Raw genomic sequence first — 22,104 nt, 5'->3', positions numbered from 1 at the left:
AGTGACATTGATCATGAAAAGACCACCTTAAAACATCCTCTTACACACAAGGCAAACAAGCACACCCACTTAAAAAATATACATCACTAATATAGGTACATATGTGAATATTTATGATGTACAGGTTTATATTGAAGGAGTTCATACATACAGCTAATTGAAAAACAAGATTTCCATTGTATGGGAAATTCTGAATTTCAACATTTGTCTTCATCCCAAATCTGGATGTAAAGTCAAAATGTTGAAATTTATAGTGGAATAAAAAAACATTCTGAAAATTTTTATTCAGAAATGTCAAAATGTTTCATTTCAGGGCATTAATATGCATATGCCTGAGCCACTGCAATACTTCATGGGAGTTATTGGTCAGATCATGTCCCCAATTTTCCCAGGGGCTAGGTTCCCCAACTGAACCACATCTCCCACAATCACAGGACTCCCAGGATGTCTGACAAACTCTCCTTCCCTCTGGCCCAGGTGCATCATAGGAATTCCATGACTGTGATGTATCATGGGAGATGCAGTTTGGCTGGTGTGTCCTGCGAATGGAGGTAAGAAGCACATGAATTACAACTCCCATGAGGCATCACAGCAGCTCAGGCAAATGCTGAGATTAATACGGTCTTGAAACAAAATTTTTGGAAACTTAGGAAAATTGAAAGTGTCTGACAAAAATCGACAATTTTCCCATACAAAATTTCAATTTTGCAGAATTCCTATTTTTCACCAAAAAACACTCATACTTGTAAGTAGAGCTGGTGAGAATTTTCCATATCTTGAGAGCTAAAATATACACTATCAGAATCTGAAAAGTGAGTTTTTGCTCGTCAACATTAGGCATACAGAGAGGTACCAGATAGATCTACAGAACACATTTCAAACATGTATCTTACACTGATCGTGGAAACTTCCTCTTCCTCCATTACTTCTTCTTGGGGAATGTCATCACTGATAGGAGAACTGCCCTGAAATATATCCATCTCTTCACTAGATTCATTTTCTTTACTTGCTGCTTGTTTGGTGCGTCCAGCACGGCTAAAATTAAAAATCACAATAAATTAATTTTACAGCACATGGGTCTTTAAGCACACAAACTCTGCAATGGAAAAGCACTTCCAGCTAGCTTTTAAACAGTTGTTCTTAATTTGCTTCCTGTAAAACTTATAGCAGAGGTGCCCACTTACTTTTTATCTGTAACCAGAGGGTAGAAATTCTATTAGGCTGAGTGATTTTGCAACCAAAATTACTCCAGGATAATATATCAGGAGTACAAGATATTTATGAGGCCAGACCATTAATACGTTTAGGACTATTTACGTTGAGCTTAAATTTGATATATTTTTCTTCACAACACCTTAAGTCAAATTGCAGGCCAAGGGGTGTTTTTTTTTTCATATCAATAACCCTTATGAAATGATAGATGTATCTCAGTTATATTGTTGGTTTCATGGTTCTCAGGTACATCATTGGTTTTGTGGTAAAATGAAAGACATGGGAGAACACTTTTCACAAAGCAATCACTCCATATCTGATCTTTCAATACTTGTCCTCAAGGGAACCCTGCACAACACCTTCAAAAGGTATGCTTAGGAACTTTGCTAGACACCAAAAAACATGGACTTAATCACTGGTTTATGGCTTATTACGACATTTTGTAATATACACCTCTACCCCGACACAACGCGATCTGATATAACACGAATTCAGACATAACGCGGTAAAGCGTTGGGGGTGTGCTGCGCGCTCCAGCGGATCAAAGCAAGTTCGATATAACGCGGTTTCACCTATAATGTGGCAAGATTTTTTTGGCTCCCGAGGACAGCGTTATATCGGGGTTGAGGTGTATCACATGGCCTGTGACCCTTAATTGCCCACTTCAATCCCTTTATGCATAACACTAACCCCCAATTGCCCACATGATTTCGAGTGGCCACCTCCAAAATGCATGAACCCTTCCGCTTAGCAATCTGTTTTTTTCGTTCCTAAGTGAAGTACTTTGCACTTCTCTTTATTGAATTTCATATTAATTCTCCAATTTGTCAAAGTCCCTTTGAATGCTAATCCTGTCCTCCAAAGTGCTTGCAACCCATCCCAGTTTGGGGTCATCCACACATGCATGCTCTCCACTCCATTATCCAAGTCATTTTAAAAAATACTGAATAGTATCAGACCCAGGACTCACCCCTGCAGGTCCTCACTAGATACATCCTCCCAGTTTGACGGTGAACCATTGATAACTACTCTTTGAGTATGGTCATTCAACCAGTTGCTCACCCACCTGTAATTTCATTTCCCTACATTTACGACATTTGCCTAGTTTGCTTATGAGACTGTCATGTGGGACTGTGTCAAAAGCCTTGCTAAAAATCCAGATATACCATGTTTACTGTTTCTCTCCTATCCAACAGGCCAGTAAGCCTGTCAAAAAAGGTTGGCTTGGCATAATTTGTTCCTGACAAATGCATACTGGCTATTCCTTATAACACTATTATTCTCTAGGTGATTATAAACTGATTGTTTAATCATTTATTCCAGTATCTTCCCAGGTATCGAAGTCAGGCTCACTGGTCTATAATTCCATGTACGCTTTCTTTCCCCTTTTAAAGACAGGTATTATGTTCGCTGCCTGCTAAACCCAGGATTGAGAGTTCAAACCTTGATGGGGCCATTTAGGGATCTGGGGAAAAACAAAAAAAAACAGTCAGGGACAGTGCTTGGTCCTGCTAGTGAAGGCAGGGGACTGGACTCGATGACCTTTCAAGGTCCCTTCCAGTTATATCTCCATATATTTATTGATATACACCTCTACCTCGATATAACGCTGTCCTCGGGAGCCAAAAAATCTTACCGTGTTATAAGTGAAACCGCGTTATATTGAACTTGCTTTGATCCACTGGAGTGCACAACCCCGCCCCCCCGGAGCACTGCTTTACCGCGTTATATCCGAATTCGTGTTGTATCAGGTCGCGTTATATCGGGGTAGAGGTGTATTCACCTTTTTAGTGAAGACTGAAGCAAAACAGCCATTCTTGATGTCAGCCTTCTTGATGTCATCAGTTATTAGCTCTCCTTCCCTGGCAAGTAGAGGACCTACACTTTCCTTAGTCTCTCTTGCTCGCAATGTATTTAAAGAACTTGTTCTTACTTCCTTTTATGTCCCATGCTCTAGCCTTTCTGATTTTGTCCCTACAATCTTGTGCTATTCTTTTGTACTCCTCTTTGGTAATTCATCTATGTTTCCACTTTTTGTAGGATTCTTTTTTGATTTTCAGATCATTATAGAGCTATTTATGTAGCCCTATTGGCCTCTTACTATTCTTCCTATCTTTACTTCACACTGGGATAGTTTACAGTTATGCCTTTAACACTAACTTTAACCTGAGGAACTGCCAAGTCTCGTGAACTCCTTCATCCCTTAGATTTTCTTCCTATGGGACATTACATTCCACTTTGCGCCCCCCTGCCATTGTTTTTATTCTGCAGCTTTTCCTTTTTTCTTTCCTTAGACTCATGAAATCTATCATTTCATGATCACTTTCACCCAAATTGCCTTCCTTCTTCAAATTTGCTACCAATTCCTCCCTGTTAGTCAGAATCAAGTCTAAAATGGCCGTTGTCCTGGTTATTTCCTCCATTTTCTGGAACAAAAAGTTGTCCCCAATACATCCCAAGAACTTACTTGAAATTTTGCGTTTTGCCATACAACTTTTCCAACCAATGTCTGTGTAGTTGAAGTCCCACATTACTAAAAGGTCTTATGTTTTGGCTATTTCTGTTATTTGTTCTAGAAACGCCTTATCCACCCCTCCTTGTACTGATTTGGTGGTCTACAGTAGACTCAACCATGATTTCACACCCATCTTTGATCCCTTTTAATTTTTACCAATCTCACCTTCTTCTGGACCTCAGACAAGTGTATACATTCTTGTTGTATGATGCAACAGCCCTCCCTGTCCTTCCTGAACAAACTATATCCCTCTATACCAGGGGTGGCCATACTTGCTGAATGTCTGAGCCACATATGATAATCTTCATAACTTCAAAAGCTGGGCACACCTGCCAGTGCTCAGGGTTTAGCTCTGCCAGCCAAGGCTTGGGGCTACCCCGCGGGGCTGAAGTCCCAAGCCCCACCACCTTGCTGCATGGCAGAAGCCCTGCCAGTCTGGTAGGTGGAGAATGGGGTTTGTGTGGGGGGAGGGGGAGGGGCATGGTGGGCTCCGCGAGCCTCACTTTAACTGTAAAAGAGCCACATGTGGATCATGAGCCAGGGTTTGGCCATCCCTGCTCTATACTAATATTCCAGTCATTAAACTTATTCCACCTAGTCTCTGTAATGCCAATTAAATAATAATTTAGCTTATGTACTAATATTTCCCGTTCTTCCTCTTTATTCACCATACTCCTGTCATATATATTGACTGAGCTTCAGATACCTACAGTTCTACAGGTAACTACGGAGAAGTGAGGCAAACCACGTGCCCTAAGACCTTCAAGAATAGTAACTCTCTGTAGACTGTAGCACATCTTGTATAAAAAATATTAACCACTGAGATGGTCTCCAAGTGGATAAAGCCAGACCTTTCAATAGGAAGACTAGACGAAAATTCAGAATGTTACATTCAGAACTTACCCTTTTTTTTGCTGTGATGGTGGTGTTTTTGGTGGCCTTCCTCGTCTTTTCTGTGGTGTAGACTGTGTTGATTCAACTGCACTAGTTTCAGATGGTTCTACTCTGTTTTGAGGGAGACCCAAATTGCAAAATATCAAATTATAATTAATATCCAAGGTGTGTTTTTTTTTTTAAGAATGCACTTTATAAGAATAGAGACACACCTTTGTTGCGCTCTTCTTGGTGTCCTGTATTGCCTGCCTTTTGGCTTCTGTTCCACGTTTTCACTTTGCCCTTCCTCCTCCTCCTCTTCCTCTTCCTCCACTACCGATGCTACGGGCACTGCTTTTTTTCTGCCCCTTTTAGATGTCTTTGCTGCTGGTTCTTCCTTTGGTGTACCCCCACTAGCTGCTTTAGGAGGTCGTCCTCTTCTTCCCTTCTTTGGTGGACTGTTTTGTTCATCCTCACTTTCTAATACATCTTCCTTTAGCCTCTTTTCCTCTGGCCACTGTGCTTCATCAGATTCTGAAACAACTGCAGCTCTCTTCCTCCCCCGCTGACTCCCTCTAAGTTTCTGTTCCTGCCCCAATTTATTCAGGTCATCTATGCCCAACTTCTCTTCTGAGTCTGTGATGGTTGCTTTCTTTCTACCCCTGGGCTTCTCCATCTCTGACTGAAAAGATAGATTAGGTTACTTTTTTTAATGAAACATTTTAATGATCTTATTTGACTAAAGTGATTTTCAATCCATGAAGAAAAGTAATTTATGGCAATTTTTCACCTTCAACAAATAAAGCCTTAAAGTTAAGGTATTAGAGTAAGATCTTGCACCACACTTCAAATACCTTTGCAAGGGTATATAAATATATATATAAAAATGTTGACAAGATGACAGAAAATATTCTAAGGAAGCTGGCTTATTAAGGCCTACCAACATGTGGGGCCTTGCTCACTTGGATTCTCAGCTGTGAAAATATGCAAGTAACTGGATAATTAAGACATTGCAAAAATACCCATAATCCCATTCTTTAATGGTGGTAAAGGACCAAGATATAGTATCTTGCCTGGTTTTATATAGGAGGAGCTTGCAGAAAATAGGTTACTTAAAATGATATGTAAATTATGTTCGCCAAATACAGTATTCCGAGTTTCATACTTTTGGTGTTGGGCTCAGTATAGCTGAAAAATTACAACACTTGATCTCTCTACCTATACACAAGACTAGATTATATTTAGACCCCCCCACACACACAAAAGGGAGAGCATTCCAAAAGGAAACTTACATCATTACATCATTTTACACCAATAATACATTTAGTAAAGCAACATCATCATTATATTGCAATCCAAATATAATGCTTAAATGCATACGGACATCTGCTCTGTCCCCATTTGGTTGAAAGCAGTCATGTTCACCAGTATGCCATTCATATACAGATTGGACATTTCTCCTTTCAAACTACCTTGCGAAGACTTAAATTAGTAATCAGAGTTTATGAAGAGAAGTCTCTGCTCTGGTACCCCATCTTTGCTCAAGAAAAAAGTGGAAAGTCCAGTCAGTGAGAAGGAGTTGTGAGAAAGAACAGGGAAGCCTACAGGATGAGATATTAACTAGAAGAAAATGACCTGGTTACTGTTTAAAAAAAAAAAGGTTACTAGCCTTTCCATAACTATTGTTCTTTGAGATGTATTGTACATGTCCGTTCTATTGAAGCTCTATGTGTGCTCCAATGCACAGTTGGAGAGTTTTTCCCTTTGCAGTATCAGTTGGGGCAACATGAGCACCCCCCAGTGCCTCTCACAGTGCACAGGCATAAAGGGCAGAGCCGCCCTAACACCTCTCACTACCAGATAGATTCTGATAGAGAGGGGAAGAAGGGCAGGTTGTAGAATGGATATGTGCAACATCTCAAAGCACAACAGCTAGAGAAAGCTTACTAACCATTTTTTACAGTGACCAGATCATGTTTTCTCAGCTTAGTCATGTATATCTAGTTGTGGTTCAAGTTACCAGTCCAAATTCCAAAACAGAGGTGGGCTTGGAGTCTATTTGAACAGGGATTGGAGGACTACTTGTCCAAATCTGACATCATCTCTAGACTGTTGAGAGCCAAATTTATGACACGAAGACCAGGTTGCTGCTTTGCAAATGTCTAGTACAGGAATGTGAGCCAGAAAGACCGCAGAAGCTGCTTGGGACCTAGTTAAATGACCTAATGCTCTAGCTGGAGGCATCACATTAGCCAGCTGGTAGCATAAGTGACTACAACTGGAAATCCAAGGTGAGAGCCTTTGAGTGGATAGTGGACAGCCTTTTATTCCGTCTGCAAACACAATGAACAATTATGTCAAAGACCTAAAAAGGCTTGGTGCAGTCCAGATAAAAAGATAACGCTCTTCTAACGTTTAGATTATGAAGCCTCTCCTCACCCTTACGGCCATGAGGCTTTGAGAAAAAGGTCAGCAAGAAGATACCCTGGTTAAATGAAAACTGGAAACCACCTTAGCAAGAAACCTTGGGTGAGGATGAAGATTCTCTGTGAAGAAAACTGTATATGATACTAAATGTCCTCAGTTCCCCCACTCTGGTGGATTTCGTAATAGCCTGAAATGCAATCTTTATAGAAAGGTTCAAAAGAGAGCAGGTCACTACAGGCGCAAAAGGAGGACCCACTGGCTTTACTAAGACTAGATTAAAGTTCCATGGGGAAACAGGATCCTGCACCTGTGGAAAAAGTCTGTCCAAGCCTTTCAGAAATTTAACGGACATCAGATTCGAAAAAAAAGTGAGTGGTTATCAATAGGCAGGAGGAAGGCTGAGACAACTGTGAGATGCACTTGCTAACCCTTGATGCTTTAGGGACAGAAGATAGTCCAAAACATGCTGAATAAAAGCAAGGCCTGGGAAAACTGTTTTCACTCTGGGCCAGCTGGAGAACCTCTTTCATTTAGCTAAATAAATTAGAGAATTTTTTCACTTCAAGGTCCCAGAAACACAGACAAGGTTTTCACCTCAAGGCCAAAAGACCAAAAACATCAAGACACTTGATCACGACCTTGGATAGACCAAGAGACTACTGACACTTGATCTTAGCTCAAAGAGCCAAGACTATTTAGAAGCACTTCCAGGACGGCTCTGTAGATGTTAGCTATGAAGCCTCCAGACTGTCAGATGAAGGGTCTGTAGACTGGATTGAAGGAGACGGCTGTGATTAGGCGAAATCAACTCTTCGTGTAGCAGGAGTGACAATGTGGGGTCGATTGACAAGGCTAACAACTACAAGAACCAGTACGGATGGTGACATGCCATGGCGATGAGTAAAAGATTAGCCTTGACCTGTTTGATTTTGCACAGAACTCTGGGCAGGCGAGGGATGGGAGGAAAAAGTTACAGAAGACTGTCTAACCACATCAGTAGAAAAGTCTGTTAGTAAACCAGGGCTGGGGCCGACTTGGGAGCAAAACAAGTGGCACTTCCAGTTGTGTTTTATTGCAAATAGATTCACTTGGGGAGTTCCCCAGAACTAGAAAATAGAGATGCTATATCCAGACAAAGGGACCACTCATGGTGATTGATACACAGTTTGCTTAGGTGGTCTGCAGGGTTTTCTGGATCCCTGGAAGGAGAGCTGCTTTTAGAAGTATAGAGTTAGTAATGCAGAAGTCCCAAAGTAGAATCGCTTCCTGACACAGCAGTGAAGATTGGGCTTCTCCTTGTTTACATAAAACACAGCCTTTGTATTGTTGGTCAGAACCAACAAGCCCCTTCTCCTTGATGTGTGGAAGAAATGCCATGAAAGCTAACTGGGTAGCTCTCAATTCCCTGACATTTATATGTAGTCTGAGATCTTCGGAGACCAGAGACCTTGTATCTGTATGAGACCCAAGTGAGCCCCCCAACCTAAGTGTGAGGCCCCCATGACTAAAGTGAGAGATTGTTGAGGCAAGGCAAAGGGAACTCCCTTACAAAACTTTGGCGGGATCTGTCCACCAATCTAGGGAGGATAAGTTTTGATTCAGAATCCAAACTGTCATGGTCATATGGTGCTTCCTTGGTGAATACACCTCAGCAGCCCAGTCACTCTCTGAAATGTAGATATTGAACTAGTAAGTGCACACTGCCATGTGCCCTAGCAGCCTCAAACAGCTTCTTATTGTAATGAGGGAATAGGTCTAAGTCTAAAACAATGCCTTGCCATCATGTGAAATCTTGCCAGTGGAAAAAGGACACTGGCCCTCATGGACTCCAGGACTGCTCCAACAAATTCTATTTTCTGTACTGGAGACAGGACAGACATCTGTGTTTATCAGCAAGCCCAACACATTAAATGTAGACCGGATAACGTCTACGCTGGACAACACCTGCAACAGCCTCTTATTAGCCAGTCATCCAGGGAAGGGAAGACATGGACTTCTGATCTCCACAGTTATGCTGCTACCACTGTCATGCACTGTGAATACCGGAGCAACAGGCGGCAGACGAAAAAAGGGCAGGACTGTGAAGCTTAGAAACTTTCTGTGCCTCTGATAAATTGCCACAGGGAAATAAGTGTCCTTTATATCAAGGGCAGCATTCCAGTCCCCAGCTCCAAGGAAGGAGTACCGGAAGCTAGAGTGACCATCTGTAATTTTGATTGCAGTAGGAACTCATTTAATGCTCTCAGATCTAAAATAGGCCTGACATACCCCCTTTGCTTTCAGGATCCTGAAGTATCATGAGTAAAACCCCTTTACCCTGAGCAATGGAGAGACCACTTCTATAGCTCCTACAAGAAGTAGTAATTGAATGTCTCAACAACACGGCTTCATGAGAGAGGGTCCCAGAGGAGGGATGGGATAGACAAATTGAGGGACGTATCCCACTTTCACTGTGCTTAGAACCCACTGATCTTTGGTGATGTGAGCCCAAGCATGAAGGAAGTGGGATAGGTGGTCTCAGCAGCAGCTCCAGGCACCAGCGCTCCAAGCACGTGCCTGGGGCGGCAAGCCATGGGGTGGGGGTGGAGGGGCACGGGGCGGCCTGCTGGTCCTTGCGAGGGCGGCAGTCAGGCAGCCTTCAGCAGCTTGCTTGCGGGAGATCCGCCGGTCCTGCAGATTCGGCGGCAATTCGGCAGACTTCCCACAGGCATGCCGCCGAAGGCAGCCTGCCTGCCGTGCTTGGGGCGGCAAAAAAGCTAGAGCCACCCCTGCGTGGTCTGCAAAAAGCGGGGAAGGGAAAGATGGCATTCTTGGATATGGTACTCTGTCCTTGACCAGTCTGTTAAAACGTGCTCTTGGAGGATGCAGCCTGCCTTGATGAACTGGCAGCTGCAGAAGCAAAGGATGGTGGTGGATGTCTTTTGTAACCTCTACTCCTCCTCGGTAGGTCCTGGGCTTGAATAACAAACCCTGGAAATCGCTGGGTCTGATGTGGATGGAAGGACACTCTTTTCCACTGGTGTATAAATCCCTAGAAACTTCAGAATCACTCTTGAGTCCTGAAGACTATTCAGGGTCTCATCAGTCTTTCCCAAGAAGAGTGACGGCCCAAAGGGAAGGTCTTGGATTGTTGGTTGTACCTCCGAAAGGAGACCACAAGATTGCAACAATGAAGACTGTCACATAGTGATGGCAGAGGACATGCAGCAAGCTGCAGAGTCAGATGCGTCCAGACTAGCCTGCAGAGCTGTTATAGAAACCAACCTGTTCTCCACCACCACCACCACCTGAAATTCCTGTCATCTGGGAGCTTGTCCTTAAACTTTGAAAGTATATTTCGTAAGGTAAAACTGTAGCATCCCCAGCAGAGCTCACTGGTTTGCAGTACAAAGCTGTAACCCTCCTGTGGAAAAAATCTTTCCAAACAAGTCTAGTTTCTTAGCTTCCTTGTTCTTTGATGTTGATGCCTGGTAACCCTGCCCCTCTCTTTCGTTAGCTGCAGATATTACCAGGGAGCCCAGTGATGGATTATTGTAAAAGCGTTTAAACCCTTGAGGGGGGAACATAGTACCTCCTATCCATGTTCCCTCTTATTTCCCACCCATGTGCGGAATTAATTTTGTTATGTGCACCAATATGGAGGTGATGTCTGACATCACCTCCACGTTGGTGCACATAACAAAATTCATGTGGTGGGGGTGGGGCTGAGGGATTCGGAGTGAGAGAGGGGGCTCAATGCTGGGGAAGAGGTTTGAGATGCAGGGGTGTGAGGGCTCTAGCTGGGGGTGCAGGCACTGGGGTGGGGCCATGGATGAGGGATTTGGGGTGCAGGATCCGGACTATGACGGGGAGAGAGGACTCCCCCAGCTCTCTCCCCACAGCAGCACCTGGGCTGGGGACACAGGATAGGTACCCCTCCCCCGGCAGGTCTGGGCTAGAGCTGGGTTTGGGCCTGGGCTGCCTCAGCTTTGTTGGGGCCAGGATAGGGACGCCTCGTCAGAGTTGGGGCCAGGGGAGTGGCACCATGGCAGGTTGGGAGCCGGGTTGGGGCACCCCTCCCCCAGCAGGTTCCCTGAGCGCCTGCGTGGCGCTAAGAAGGCTGCTGTGCGGCTTACAGGGAACTTAGCCTCCTTTCCACCCTTTTTCCAACAGGTGGTAGGGGGGGAGTCTCAGATTCTGGAGAAGGGAGTACACTGGCAAGATCATCTGCAGCTTTTCCCTAGATGATACTGTTTCAAATTGGTACACTAATTCCAGAATCTGACAGTTCCACACAGTGTGGAGGTGAAGCAATGAGAGTCAGTATGTTTAGCGCTAATACTAGGCAAAACTCGTGAATTGCTAGGGAAGGTGGTACCGAGGGATTCAACAATGCTCTCGGAGCTTTAAACATTTCAGGAGTAGATGGTACTAGGAAAGTATTCTGATCCTGCGACACTGGAACCTGAGGTGACAGCAATAAAGTTTGCCCTTCGGAAGTTGGTCTCAACTGGCCTGAACTGTCCTCTGGAGTCAACAAACTCCTGTTCTAAGGTGTGCTCTCGGGAGCATTTCCTTTTTGACCACACCCGAATCCTTGGTAGAACTCAACTTCTTTGCCCCCCAATTTTGATGTGCCATGTACAGAGTCCTTAGATGACTTGCGGTACCCTTTTTTTTTTGGCACCAGTAAAATCAATCAGCCTGCTTCTCAGTACCAGCAGGGCCAGAGGATCACTGCTGACTGATGGCACTCAGACTGAGCAGGATGGCTCCAAAGGAATGCAGAGCACTAATTCCAATAAGTACTTAAGTCTGGCTGCCCTGTCCTTTTTGGACCAGGGCTTAAACCCCTTACAGATACTGCAGTCAGTCAGTCACATGAGGCTCCTCCAAGCACTTAAGGCCGTCAAGGTGAAGGTCACTAACTGGCACAGGTTTCAGGTTTGCCACAAGAGTGGCAGGTATTGAAGCCCAGAGAACATGGCATAACTATGGTACCAATACCAGTACCCAGATGGGAGCTAGTGACAGAAAACTACTATTTTTTTTTAAACTTAGCTAAGCTAACTAAACTATACAAACTACTCTATAACAATAATGGGTACTAACTACAATACCTACCAAAGAAAGAAGGGACTTGCACAGGTAAGAACAGGAGCTTCAACAACCATCATGGGTGGTAGTAAGGAACTGAGGTGGGTTGGGGTGGCCTAATGCCTGAGTGCAGTGTGTGAGGCAGTGGGGAGTGCTCATACTACCCCAATGGGTACCTCTAAGGGAAAAACACTCCAACAACTGTGCACTGGAGCGCATGCGCACTTACAGTGGAATAGACATGTGCAATCACATGAAGAACCGCCCATGTTGTTCTCCTATTACTATTACCATTTATGATACACACTTGTCAGATCACATCTAATTTTACCAGATAGTTAAGGTTGCAGTTGAGTTTCCATTAAAACTTTGGTTTGGGGCTACCCTCTCAAATCCAGTCATACCAACCCCACAACTGGCATATTAGGTATGTTTTGAGGTACAATTCTTCCACTAAATTTTAAGTGATTTGGACAAACAGTCCCTGAATTATGACACCTTTAAAATCCAAGTACTTGACAGCATTAAATGTCAACTACAATCCCCCTCCCAGAAAAATCAGTTCTATACTGCTACTATCACAAACATCTTGCTGTTTTCATGTTCAAGAGGAGATACAAATCCTTTTAAAAGTGCAGAAATATAAAATACTGAACTTTTATTCCTGAGGTCAGTTATTTTCTCCATTTAACTTTACTGGTCACTCATATATCCTCTTAAACACTGAAAAAGGAACTGTTTGTGTCGGCAGCTGTATTGATCTCAGTCTCTCAAACTTGGTTGAGAATCACAACCAAGATACATATAAACTTTTTTAAAAACAAAGTTTTACATAGTTAATATTAAATTACAAATATATTGATTACATGTAATAAATTAAATGACAGCCCATGATTTAAAATCAGGTCACCTCATCAAAATTACTGTTTTGCTTCCCTTTCCCCACTTCAATTGCAAAATTATTTTAACAGCAAATATTTTCAAGAACTTCAGTAGTAAGAAATCAATACTTTATGGCACTTTTAAAATGGGATGATGTCTGTTCAGATGGCATAAGTAATTAGTTCTAGCTCTGACATTGTGAGATAAAGACTAAAACTGGGTCAGAATTCAAGGCAAACGGGTAAGGCAAGATGGTTACCAGAACTACACAATCTCAAGGTCCATTATCTTGAGAGTTACCACAGCGTTTAAAAACCACTATACTCATCTGGAAATGGAAATTCCCCTTTTTTTCAGTAGCATGGTGCATTAGTTTATTTTCCTGGTGGTTCACAAATACTATAACATAAAATGGTTACTAGTGCCTCAGACCAGGCAAAATATAGGCTATTTACCTGACAGAAGCTTTCAGCATCCCAAGCAACCTGGGGCAATCCACCCCAGCAGAAGAACAGCAACAGATGTGAGTGAGATAAAAGTAGCAGGGGGGGAGCACAAGGCGACGGTGGAACAGAAGAGGTAGTGACAAAAAATAATATCTCTTAGATGCACTGCGCTTTCAGAGAAATGAATTACAGTAAATGTGGTGTTATTTGAATTATGTTTTAGTTTAATATTTTACTACAATGACTGACAAACTGTCAGATATTGTTAAAAAACAAATTGAGGTAGAAAAATTCTTCATGGTGGAAATGCAGAGAATTAATTTTACTGTCACTATGTGAAAATTTTACTGAGCTATTTGAACTATTTTATAAACAAAAGAAAAAACTGTATAATTAGTATAAAAACTGTATAATTATTACCAGTGGTAATGATTTTTTCCTGCACTAATTTTCTGTGCTATATTAAAGTAAGCCATCTTTAAACTGTGGTTAAATCAGAAAAGTGAAAGCAAATATATCAAGAGGTTCCATTTTTATCCTGTTTCTGATCTCTATATCAAACATGCTCAGTTCATAAATATGAAAGATGTTTTCAGATCTATTAGAAGACTAATACCACTGACCACAAGAATGTGTGTCACCTGCAGGATTTAGTAGAGAAAGGCTAATCTCCTTCACAGTTCTCAGAGAGCTTTGATAAACGACTGATCATCTATCCCCAAAAGCTCTCACAAATGGGGTCCCCTTTAGGGTAATAATGCCATTCCTATAGTATAATGTGTATCTCAGCCTAATGGCAACACTTTACTCTACTGTATCCTGCATTTGGCAGTGATATCACAGAGAAGTTTCATTTATATGTTGAATAACACAGGCAAAAGCCTTTATTCTGGACAAACACATCAAATCCCTTGGTGATAACACACGTGTTCATCACCACTGACTGACTTCCATCTTCTAGATATGATTGGAATCACTGAAAGGAAGCAATGTTTTAGTTTCCAAAGCAACAAGCAACAGTTAATCATATTGAAAGCTGGTGAGAGATCCAGCATGACTAAAATGGCCAACTGACTTTGATCTAAAAAAAATCAGTGGAAGACCGTGACTCAGGCATGAGCAGCGTCCACACCAAAGTTAGACCAGAAAGGACAGTTACCTGTTCCGTAACTGGCATTCTTCGAGATGTGTTGCTCCTGTCTATTCCACAGTAGGTGTGCGTGCTCGCCACGTGCACCGGTGCCGCAAGTTTTTCCCTTAGAAGTACCCGTAGTAGGGGAGCACCGCTGTGACCCCTGGAGTGGCGCCGACATATCGCGCCATAAAGGGGCTGCATGCTCCCCCCACCCTCGGTTCCTTCTTGCCAGACAACTCCGACAGAGGGGAAGGAGGGTGGGATGTGGAATAGACAGGAGCAACACATCTCGAAGAACACCAGTTACCGAACAGGTAACTGTCCTTTCTTCTTCGAGTGATTGCTCCTGTGTATTCCACAGTAGGTGACTCCAAGCTATACCTAACAGAGGTGGGTAGGAGTTCTAAATGATAAGAGTTAATGGTTACCCGGGCGGAGCACCGCCCTACCAAACCCGGCGTCATCCCTTGCTTGGGAGACAATCGCATAGTGCGATGAAAAAGTGTGGACGGAGGACCACGTAGCAGCCCTGCAGATGTCCTGAATAGGGACATGAGCCACATAGGCAGCCAACGAGGCCTGAGCTCTCGTCGAGTGCGCCTTGACCACAGGAGGTGGGGGAACCCCAGTCCGGTCATAATACGTGCGTATGCACGAGGTGATCCAGCGGGAGATCCGCTGGGTGGAAACCGGTTGCCCTCTCATGCGCTCGGCCGTAGCAATGAAAAGCTATGGGGATTTCCAGAATGGCCTCGTTCGGTCTAAGTAAAAGGCCAGCGCCCTACGCACATCTGGCATGTGCAGGCGTCGTTCCTCATTGGAGGAATGGGGCTTAGGACACAGGACTGGCAGAAAAATGTCCTGGTCCATATGAAACGCCGAGACCACCTTCGGCAGGAAGGCCGGGTGCGGGCGAAGCTGGACCTTCCCCTTATGGAAAAGGTTATACGGGGGTTCAGAGGTCAATGCCCTAAGCTCCGACACCCGGCGGGCTGAGGTGATAGCCACCAAAAACGCCACTTTCTCCGATAAGTGGGACCAGGAGCACATGGCCAGGGGCTCAAAGGGTGGCCCCGTGAGCCGCGACAGTACCAGGTTCAGGTCCCATGGTGGGACCGGAGATCTAGCATAAGGGAACGCTCTGTCCAAAAACCTGGAAGTCATATGGTGGGAGAACACGCACTGTCCCGCCACCGGAGGGTGGAAGGCCGAGATGGCCGCCAGGTGCTCCCTGATCGAGGAGGGGGCCAGCCCTTGGGTCCTAAGGGACAGGAGGTAGTCCAAGACCAGCTGGAACAGAGCAGATGCGGGGGAGGAACCTCTCTCCCTCGCCCATATGGAGAACCGATACCACTTAGCCAGGTAGGATCTCCGTGTGGACGGCTTCCTGCTCTCAAGCAGGTCCCATCTAACAGCCTCGGTACACCTCCCCTCCTCCGCATCTAGCCATGGAGCAGCCACGCTGTCAGGTGGAGCGGGGCCAGGTTGGGATGGAGGAGACGACCTCCCTCCTGGGAGAGGAGGTCCGGGCGGAGCGGCAGCCTGTGAGGGGGGGCCGCCAATAGTTGCAGTAGGGTCCCGTACCAGTGTTGACGGGCCCAATCCGGGGCTATCAGGATAATCCTTGCCCTGTCTGATTTCACCTTCTGTAGGACCCTGCCTATGAGGGGGAAAGGCGGGAAGGCATACATCGGGGTCCCTGACCAATTGAGCAGGAACACGTCCGTAATGGCCCCGTCGCCCTCTCCCACCCTGGAGCAGAACCTGGGACACAGGCGATTTTGGGCGGTGGCGATCAGGTCCACCTGGGGAGCACCCCACTGTAGGAAGATCCACTCTGCTACCTCCCTGTGTAGGGACCACTCGTGTTGTTGCGAGAACACCCTGCTCAAATGATCCGCAAGCATGTTGCTCTCACCGGGTAGGTGGAACGCTCGGAGGAGGATGTTGTGGGCTATACAGAACTCCCCCAGGAGCTGGGCTTCCTGGGATAAGGCCTTGGAGTGCGTGCCCCCTTGCCTGTTGATGTAATACATAGCGGTGGTATTGTCCGTGAGGACTCTGACCAATTGCCCTTGGAAGCGCTGGCGGAAAGCCACGCACGCCAGGTGCACTGCCCTGAGTTCCCTGACATTTATGTGCAGGATCAGTTCCTCGGGTGACCACATACCCTGGGTCCTGAAGTCCCCCACATGGGTTCCTCTGCCCACGTCCGAGGCATCCTACACTAGATCTAGTGACGGAGAGGGCTCTCGGAAGGGGATACCCCTGAGCATGTTGCTCGGGAGGGACCACCATTGGAGGTCTGCCACCACCGTGACGACCTTGTCCAGGCCGTCCCTGGCCTGGGAGTACCGGGAGGCCAACCAGAGTTGGAGGGGCCACATCCGGAGCCTGGCATGTCGCACCACCGAGGTGTATGCGGCCATGTGGCCGAGGATTTGAAAGCAGACCCAAGCCGTGGTCACTGGGAAGGCTGTGACCGAGGCGATGAGGCCTTTGAGCGCCTCAAACCTGTCCCTTGGAAGGGAGGCCATGGCCGCCCGGGAATCTAACAGCGCTCCTATGAATTCTATGCTCTGGACTGGTACTAACGTGGATTTCTCCTCGTTTACCACTAGGCCTAGAGCTGAGCAGGTGCATAGCAGGAAGGTTATCTGCCGCTGCACCTGAGACCGGGACTTGCCCTTGAGCAGCCAGTCATCCAGGTAGGGAAAGATCTGCAGCCCTCTCCTCCTGAGGTGGGCCACTACCACCGCCATACACTTCGTTAAGACCCTGGGGGCCGTCGAGAGGCCAAAGGGGAGGACCGTAAACTGGTAGTGGTCCTGACCTACCAGGAAACGGAGGAAGTGCCTGTGACCCTCGAAAATGTGGATGTGAAAGTACGCATCCTGGAGGTCCAGCGCTGCAAACCAATCCCCCAGGTCTAGGGAGGGAATAATAGAGGCTAGGGACACCATGCAGAATTTGCAGCGAACCAAGAACTGGTTGAGCTTCCGCAGATCGAGAATGGGCCGAAGCCCGCCCTTTGCCTTCGGGATGAGGAAATACCTGGAATAGAATCCTTTGCCCTGGAATTCCCAAGGTACCCTCTCCATGGCTCCCAGGGAGAGGAGGCGCTGTACCTCCTGATGTAGAAGGAGCGCATGTTCTGGGTCCTCCGCCGACTCCCTGGCTGGAGGGCAAATGGGAGGGGGCGAAAGAAACTGCAACATGTACCCTAGGGATATAGTGTTGCGGACCCAGCGGTCCGTAGTAATACGGAACCATTGCAGACTGAAGGCAGGTAAACGATTGGCAAACCTGAACTTTATTAGGGGGGGGGGGGGGGGGGTTAACCTGGAAACCGGCCCAGCGGCCCCCCGCAAGCAGTCAAAAACGCCGCTTCCCTGGTCTCCTGGCCTTAGAGGGCCCAGGACAAGGGGCCAAACAGGATTGGCGTTGTGACCGGCGCCTCTGCTCCCGCTGCTTCTTAGGCAGGGGCTCATATCTGCCCCGAGCCTTTGGAGCGGAGGTGTGAGGCCTGGGCTTGTCCTTGGCCGGCGGGATGTACAGGCCCAGCGTCTGCAGGGTGGTACGGGAGTCTTTCATCCCGTGCAGACAGGTGTCTGATCAGAAAACAGGGCCCGACCGTCGAATGGAAGGTCCTGCATGATCGACTGGGACTCAGCCGATAGACCAGAGAGCGAAAGCCAGGACGCCCTTCTCATGGAGACCGCCGCAGCCATCCAACGAGCAGCCGTGTCCGCCGCATCTGAGGCCGCCTGGAGCGCTGCTTTAGCCGCCATCCTACCTTCATCAAGCAGAGCCCGGAACTCCTTCCTGTCCTTCTCGTGGAGGGAGGGCTCAAACTTGGGAAGGGATCCCCAAAGGTTAAAATCATATCTGCTCAAGAGTGCCTGGTGGTTGGCCACTCTGAGCTGAAAACTTGCGAATAAAACTTTCTTCCAAAGGAGTCCAGCCTGCGAGCATCTTTGTCCTTAGGGGTGGGAGCAGGTTGGCCGTGTCTCTCCCGGTGGTTAACGGACTCCACCACCAGAGAGATCGGAGCTGGGTGAGAGTAGAGATACTCGTGCCCCTTCGTGGGCACAAAGTACTTCCGCTCGGCCTTTTTGGAAATAGGACCGAGGGATGCAGGGGTCTGCCAGAGGCCAGTAGTGATATTGGCGATCCCTTGATGGAGCGGGAGGGCCATGCGCCCCGGCGTCGAGGAGGTAAGGACATTGAACAACGTGTCCGATGGTTCCTCCATCTCCTCAGCCTGGAGCTGGAGGTTTGATGCTACCCTCCTGAGAAGCTCCAGGTGGGCATTGAAATCCTCCTGAGAGACCAGAGGAAGGGCAGCCACAGAGTCATCCGGTGCCGAGGAGGTCGGTGCCGCGGTGTTGTCGGCACCCGGTGGTACCGGTAGCTCAATGTCCTGACCCTGGGCCCGAGTCGGTGCTGGAGGGTCGGTACCCACTGCCTCATCACGGTGCCGAGGTGGTGACATCGGCTGGGCTTGGGACACTCCCGCCACGGAGTGGAGTCCCGGCGGTGCCCACTGGCACCACTGTCCCTGCCAGGGAACGGCCTGGCCCTGGGACGCAAGGGGGCCCGGAAGGGCCGGCTGGTCCTGCGGCACCGAGCGGCTCCAGGAGGGGCGGCTGCGTGCCGAGGCGGAGGTCCGGGACGAACGCACGGTGCCGTACGAACGACTAGAGCAGTCCCAAACATGACGTCTACGGCCCCTGGACGAGGACAGGTAGGAGTCGGGAGTGCTGTCTCTGTATTCCCTCTGGCGCCCGAGACTACGATGCCTCGGTGCCTGGGACTCCCGTGACGAACTCCAAGCATGGCGCCTTCCACGGCGGGTGCCAGAGTATGAACATCGGTGCCGCCGCCGCCGAGACCTGTCCCTGTGGGCAAGGCTCGAAGACGAGCGGCGACGTCTTTTAGTGCCATCCCTACGGTCTCCCAGAGAGAAGGAGGTAAGCTCGCTCACAGATGACCCTGCTTGCGGCGTGGAGGCGCGCCTTGGTCCGTGGCTCGGCCCTTCGACTCGAGACGGTGCCTTGACCTCAGAGACGCCCGGAAAAGGTTGATGGGCACTCAGCGGTGGCTTCCCACGGGATCGGGGGCCCGACTGAGGCGGCACTCCCGGCACCGGAAGCGTCAGTGTCGCATGCGGCCTGAGCTGCCTCTGGCATTGAAGGCATTCTCACCTCTGGCGAGGCGCGCGTGGAGGGCACCGGACTACTCCGCTCCACCCGAGTCGGAGGTCTCGGTCCCGATGGGGATCGTGGGCTGCCTAACGCGGGTCTGGCCTCACCCGGTTCTTTCTCCTGGCGCCGCTGAGTCTTCCCTTGCTTCTTAGAAGGGGAGCGGTGCCGGCTCGTCGACGGGGCCTCGCTGCGCATCGATGACATGGTACCAGGCACGGAATCCGGACGGCGCACCGGAGGTGCTTCGCTACGCGCCGAAGACGAGGTGCCCGGCGCTGGGTCGGCTCGACGCGCCGGTGCCGGGGCCAATGCCGACTCCATTAAGAGAGCTCGGAGTCGGATCTCACGCTCCTCCTTTGTTCGCGGCTTGAAGGAATGGCAAATCTTACACCTCTCACTAATATGAGCCTCGCCCAGACAGCGAAGACACTGAATGTGTGGATCGCTTCTGGGCATAGAGTTGCGACAAGAGTCGCACGACTTGAAGCCTGGGCCATGGGGCATGCCCCGAGCCAGGCACCAAAGAAAGAAAGTTCAGCAAAACAGTTCAGTGAGACTGGACACCACTAAGGCTATAAACTCTGCAGCCAAGGCTGGAGCACAAAATTCCGACTACCTTCACTGGCGGCAAGAAGGAACTGAGGGTGGGGGGAGCACACAGCCCTCTTTATGGCGCGATATGTCGGCGCCACTCCAGGGGTCACAGCGGTGCTCCCCCCACTATGGATGCTGCTAAGGGAAAAACTTCCGGCACCGGTGCACGCGGCGAGCACGCACACCTACTGTGGAATACACAGGAGCAATCACTCGAAGAAGAATGCAATTGTTATGTACACTGTATGTCGATGTTCAAGTGCACATGTAATTTAATACCCATTGCTTCCTCCCTCACTTCTATAGTAAAAGGGGTGTTCTGAAACTTGGAGGTAGTTGACAAGCACTCTATCATCAAGGTAAAATTATCTGAGGAGACAGCAGACGTACATGTTTTTGCTTTGTGTGGAGAGATTGCCAGCTAAATTCTGAGAATGCTTGTCAATGAAAACCACAGCTATCTAACTTTGCCTTAATCAACTTAGATAGCAACAGGCATTCTCAGAGACCCAACCAAACACAAAGGATGGATGGCAGTCAATAAGGAGCACCCAGCTTTTGCTCAAAATGCTCTGGGAGACAAGCCTGAAATCCAGTTCTCTCACCAACAAAGAAATCTGAAAAATCAGTGATCAATTAAAAGGGCAATTAAGAGAGCAAGGCAGTCTGGAGTAATCAGATCTCATACCATATGAAAGTGTTCAGGCAGACTGCTACTTGTGCTGTGTAAGGATGAGACCAAATAATATTTCTTGGCCTCAGTCAAACCTCTTCTGTGCAGCAGTACAAGTTATCTGTACAAAAGATGATCAGACTCTCGGTGGGTCTTCAGCCAATTCTTCTCAATTCACAAGGCTTAGCTGTTTTAACTTCCAAAATTCTGTGTTATGCTATGGTGCCCTTTGGGCACCTGAGACAGCCAGGACACAGCAGATATGGGAGAGTCCTATCAACTCAATCAGTTGATAGAAGCTGTTAGCTGGAAAGGGAGGCCTGATCTGCCTCATCACCAGTGAAGAGACAACCAAAATGTACAATAATAAAGCATTAAGACTGAAATAAAAATCGATACCAGGAACATGGATATGAAATATCCCACTTATTTAAAAAAAAAAAATCAGATTGGGGTGCATTTTCAAACTTCTCAGTAGGGTTTACCCAGTATCTCAGCCAGCCAAACCAGTCCCCAAAGCCAAGTCAAACATATGGTCAACCTTATGGGAGTTCTCCTTGATCTGCAAGGTAATCAAGCTTAATCTTCCATAGCTGGACTTGTTGTGCAGTGCTAACAATAGCTAGGGTCACCTTTAAGCACAAATTAGAGCAAGCAACTGCTAGAGACGGTGAGCAAATCTGCAATTCACGTACCTGTCCAATTTCTTTCCAACAGGTTCTGAGCACAAGGCAAATCATGCACCAATTCTCACTAGTCTAGCTCCTCTAAAGCCTTCAGGGTACATCTACACTACAAGGGGGAGTCGATTTAAGATACGCAAATTCAGCTACGTGAATAGCGTAGCTGAATTCGACGTATCACAGCCGACTTACCCCGTTGTGAGGACGGCGGCAAAATCGACTTCTGCGGCTTTTTGTCGGCGGCGCTTACTACCACCTCCCCTGGTGGAGTTAGAGCGCCGATTCGGGGATCGATTGTCGCGTCCCGACGGGACGCGATAAATCGATCCCCGAGAGGTCGATTTCTACCCGCCGATTCAGGCGGGTAGTATAGACCAGACC

General features: G+C 47.4%; 1 protein-coding gene across 2 annotated transcripts in view; it reads right to left on the bottom strand.

Moving 5' to 3' along the window:
- Positions 1-22,104, bottom strand: part of LOC112103154 (sister chromatid cohesion protein PDS5 homolog B) — a 222,883-nt gene that overhangs the window by 11,354 nt on the left and 189,425 nt on the right. For both annotated transcript variants that reach the window (XM_026653450.1, XM_026653451.1), the window contains exons 31-33: positions 4,834-5,282; positions 4,631-4,732; positions 894-1,035 (exon numbers count right to left, since the gene is read on the bottom strand). In XM_026653450.1, the coding sequence (XP_026509235.1) occupies positions 894-1,035; positions 4,631-4,732; positions 4,834-5,282 (693 nt within the window). The remainder of the gene's footprint in view (positions 1-893; positions 1,036-4,630; positions 4,733-4,833; positions 5,283-22,104) is intronic.

Source organism: Terrapene carolina, unplaced genomic scaffold (genome assembly GCF_002925995.2).
Source record: "Terrapene carolina triunguis isolate 2854851 unplaced genomic scaffold, T_m_triunguis-2.0 Scaffold139, whole genome shotgun sequence".
Taxonomy (NCBI): domain Eukaryota; kingdom Metazoa; phylum Chordata; order Testudines; family Emydidae; genus Terrapene; species Terrapene triunguis.
Note: the sequence above shows the minus strand (reverse complement) of the source record. Positions and strands in the feature narration are given on the sequence as shown.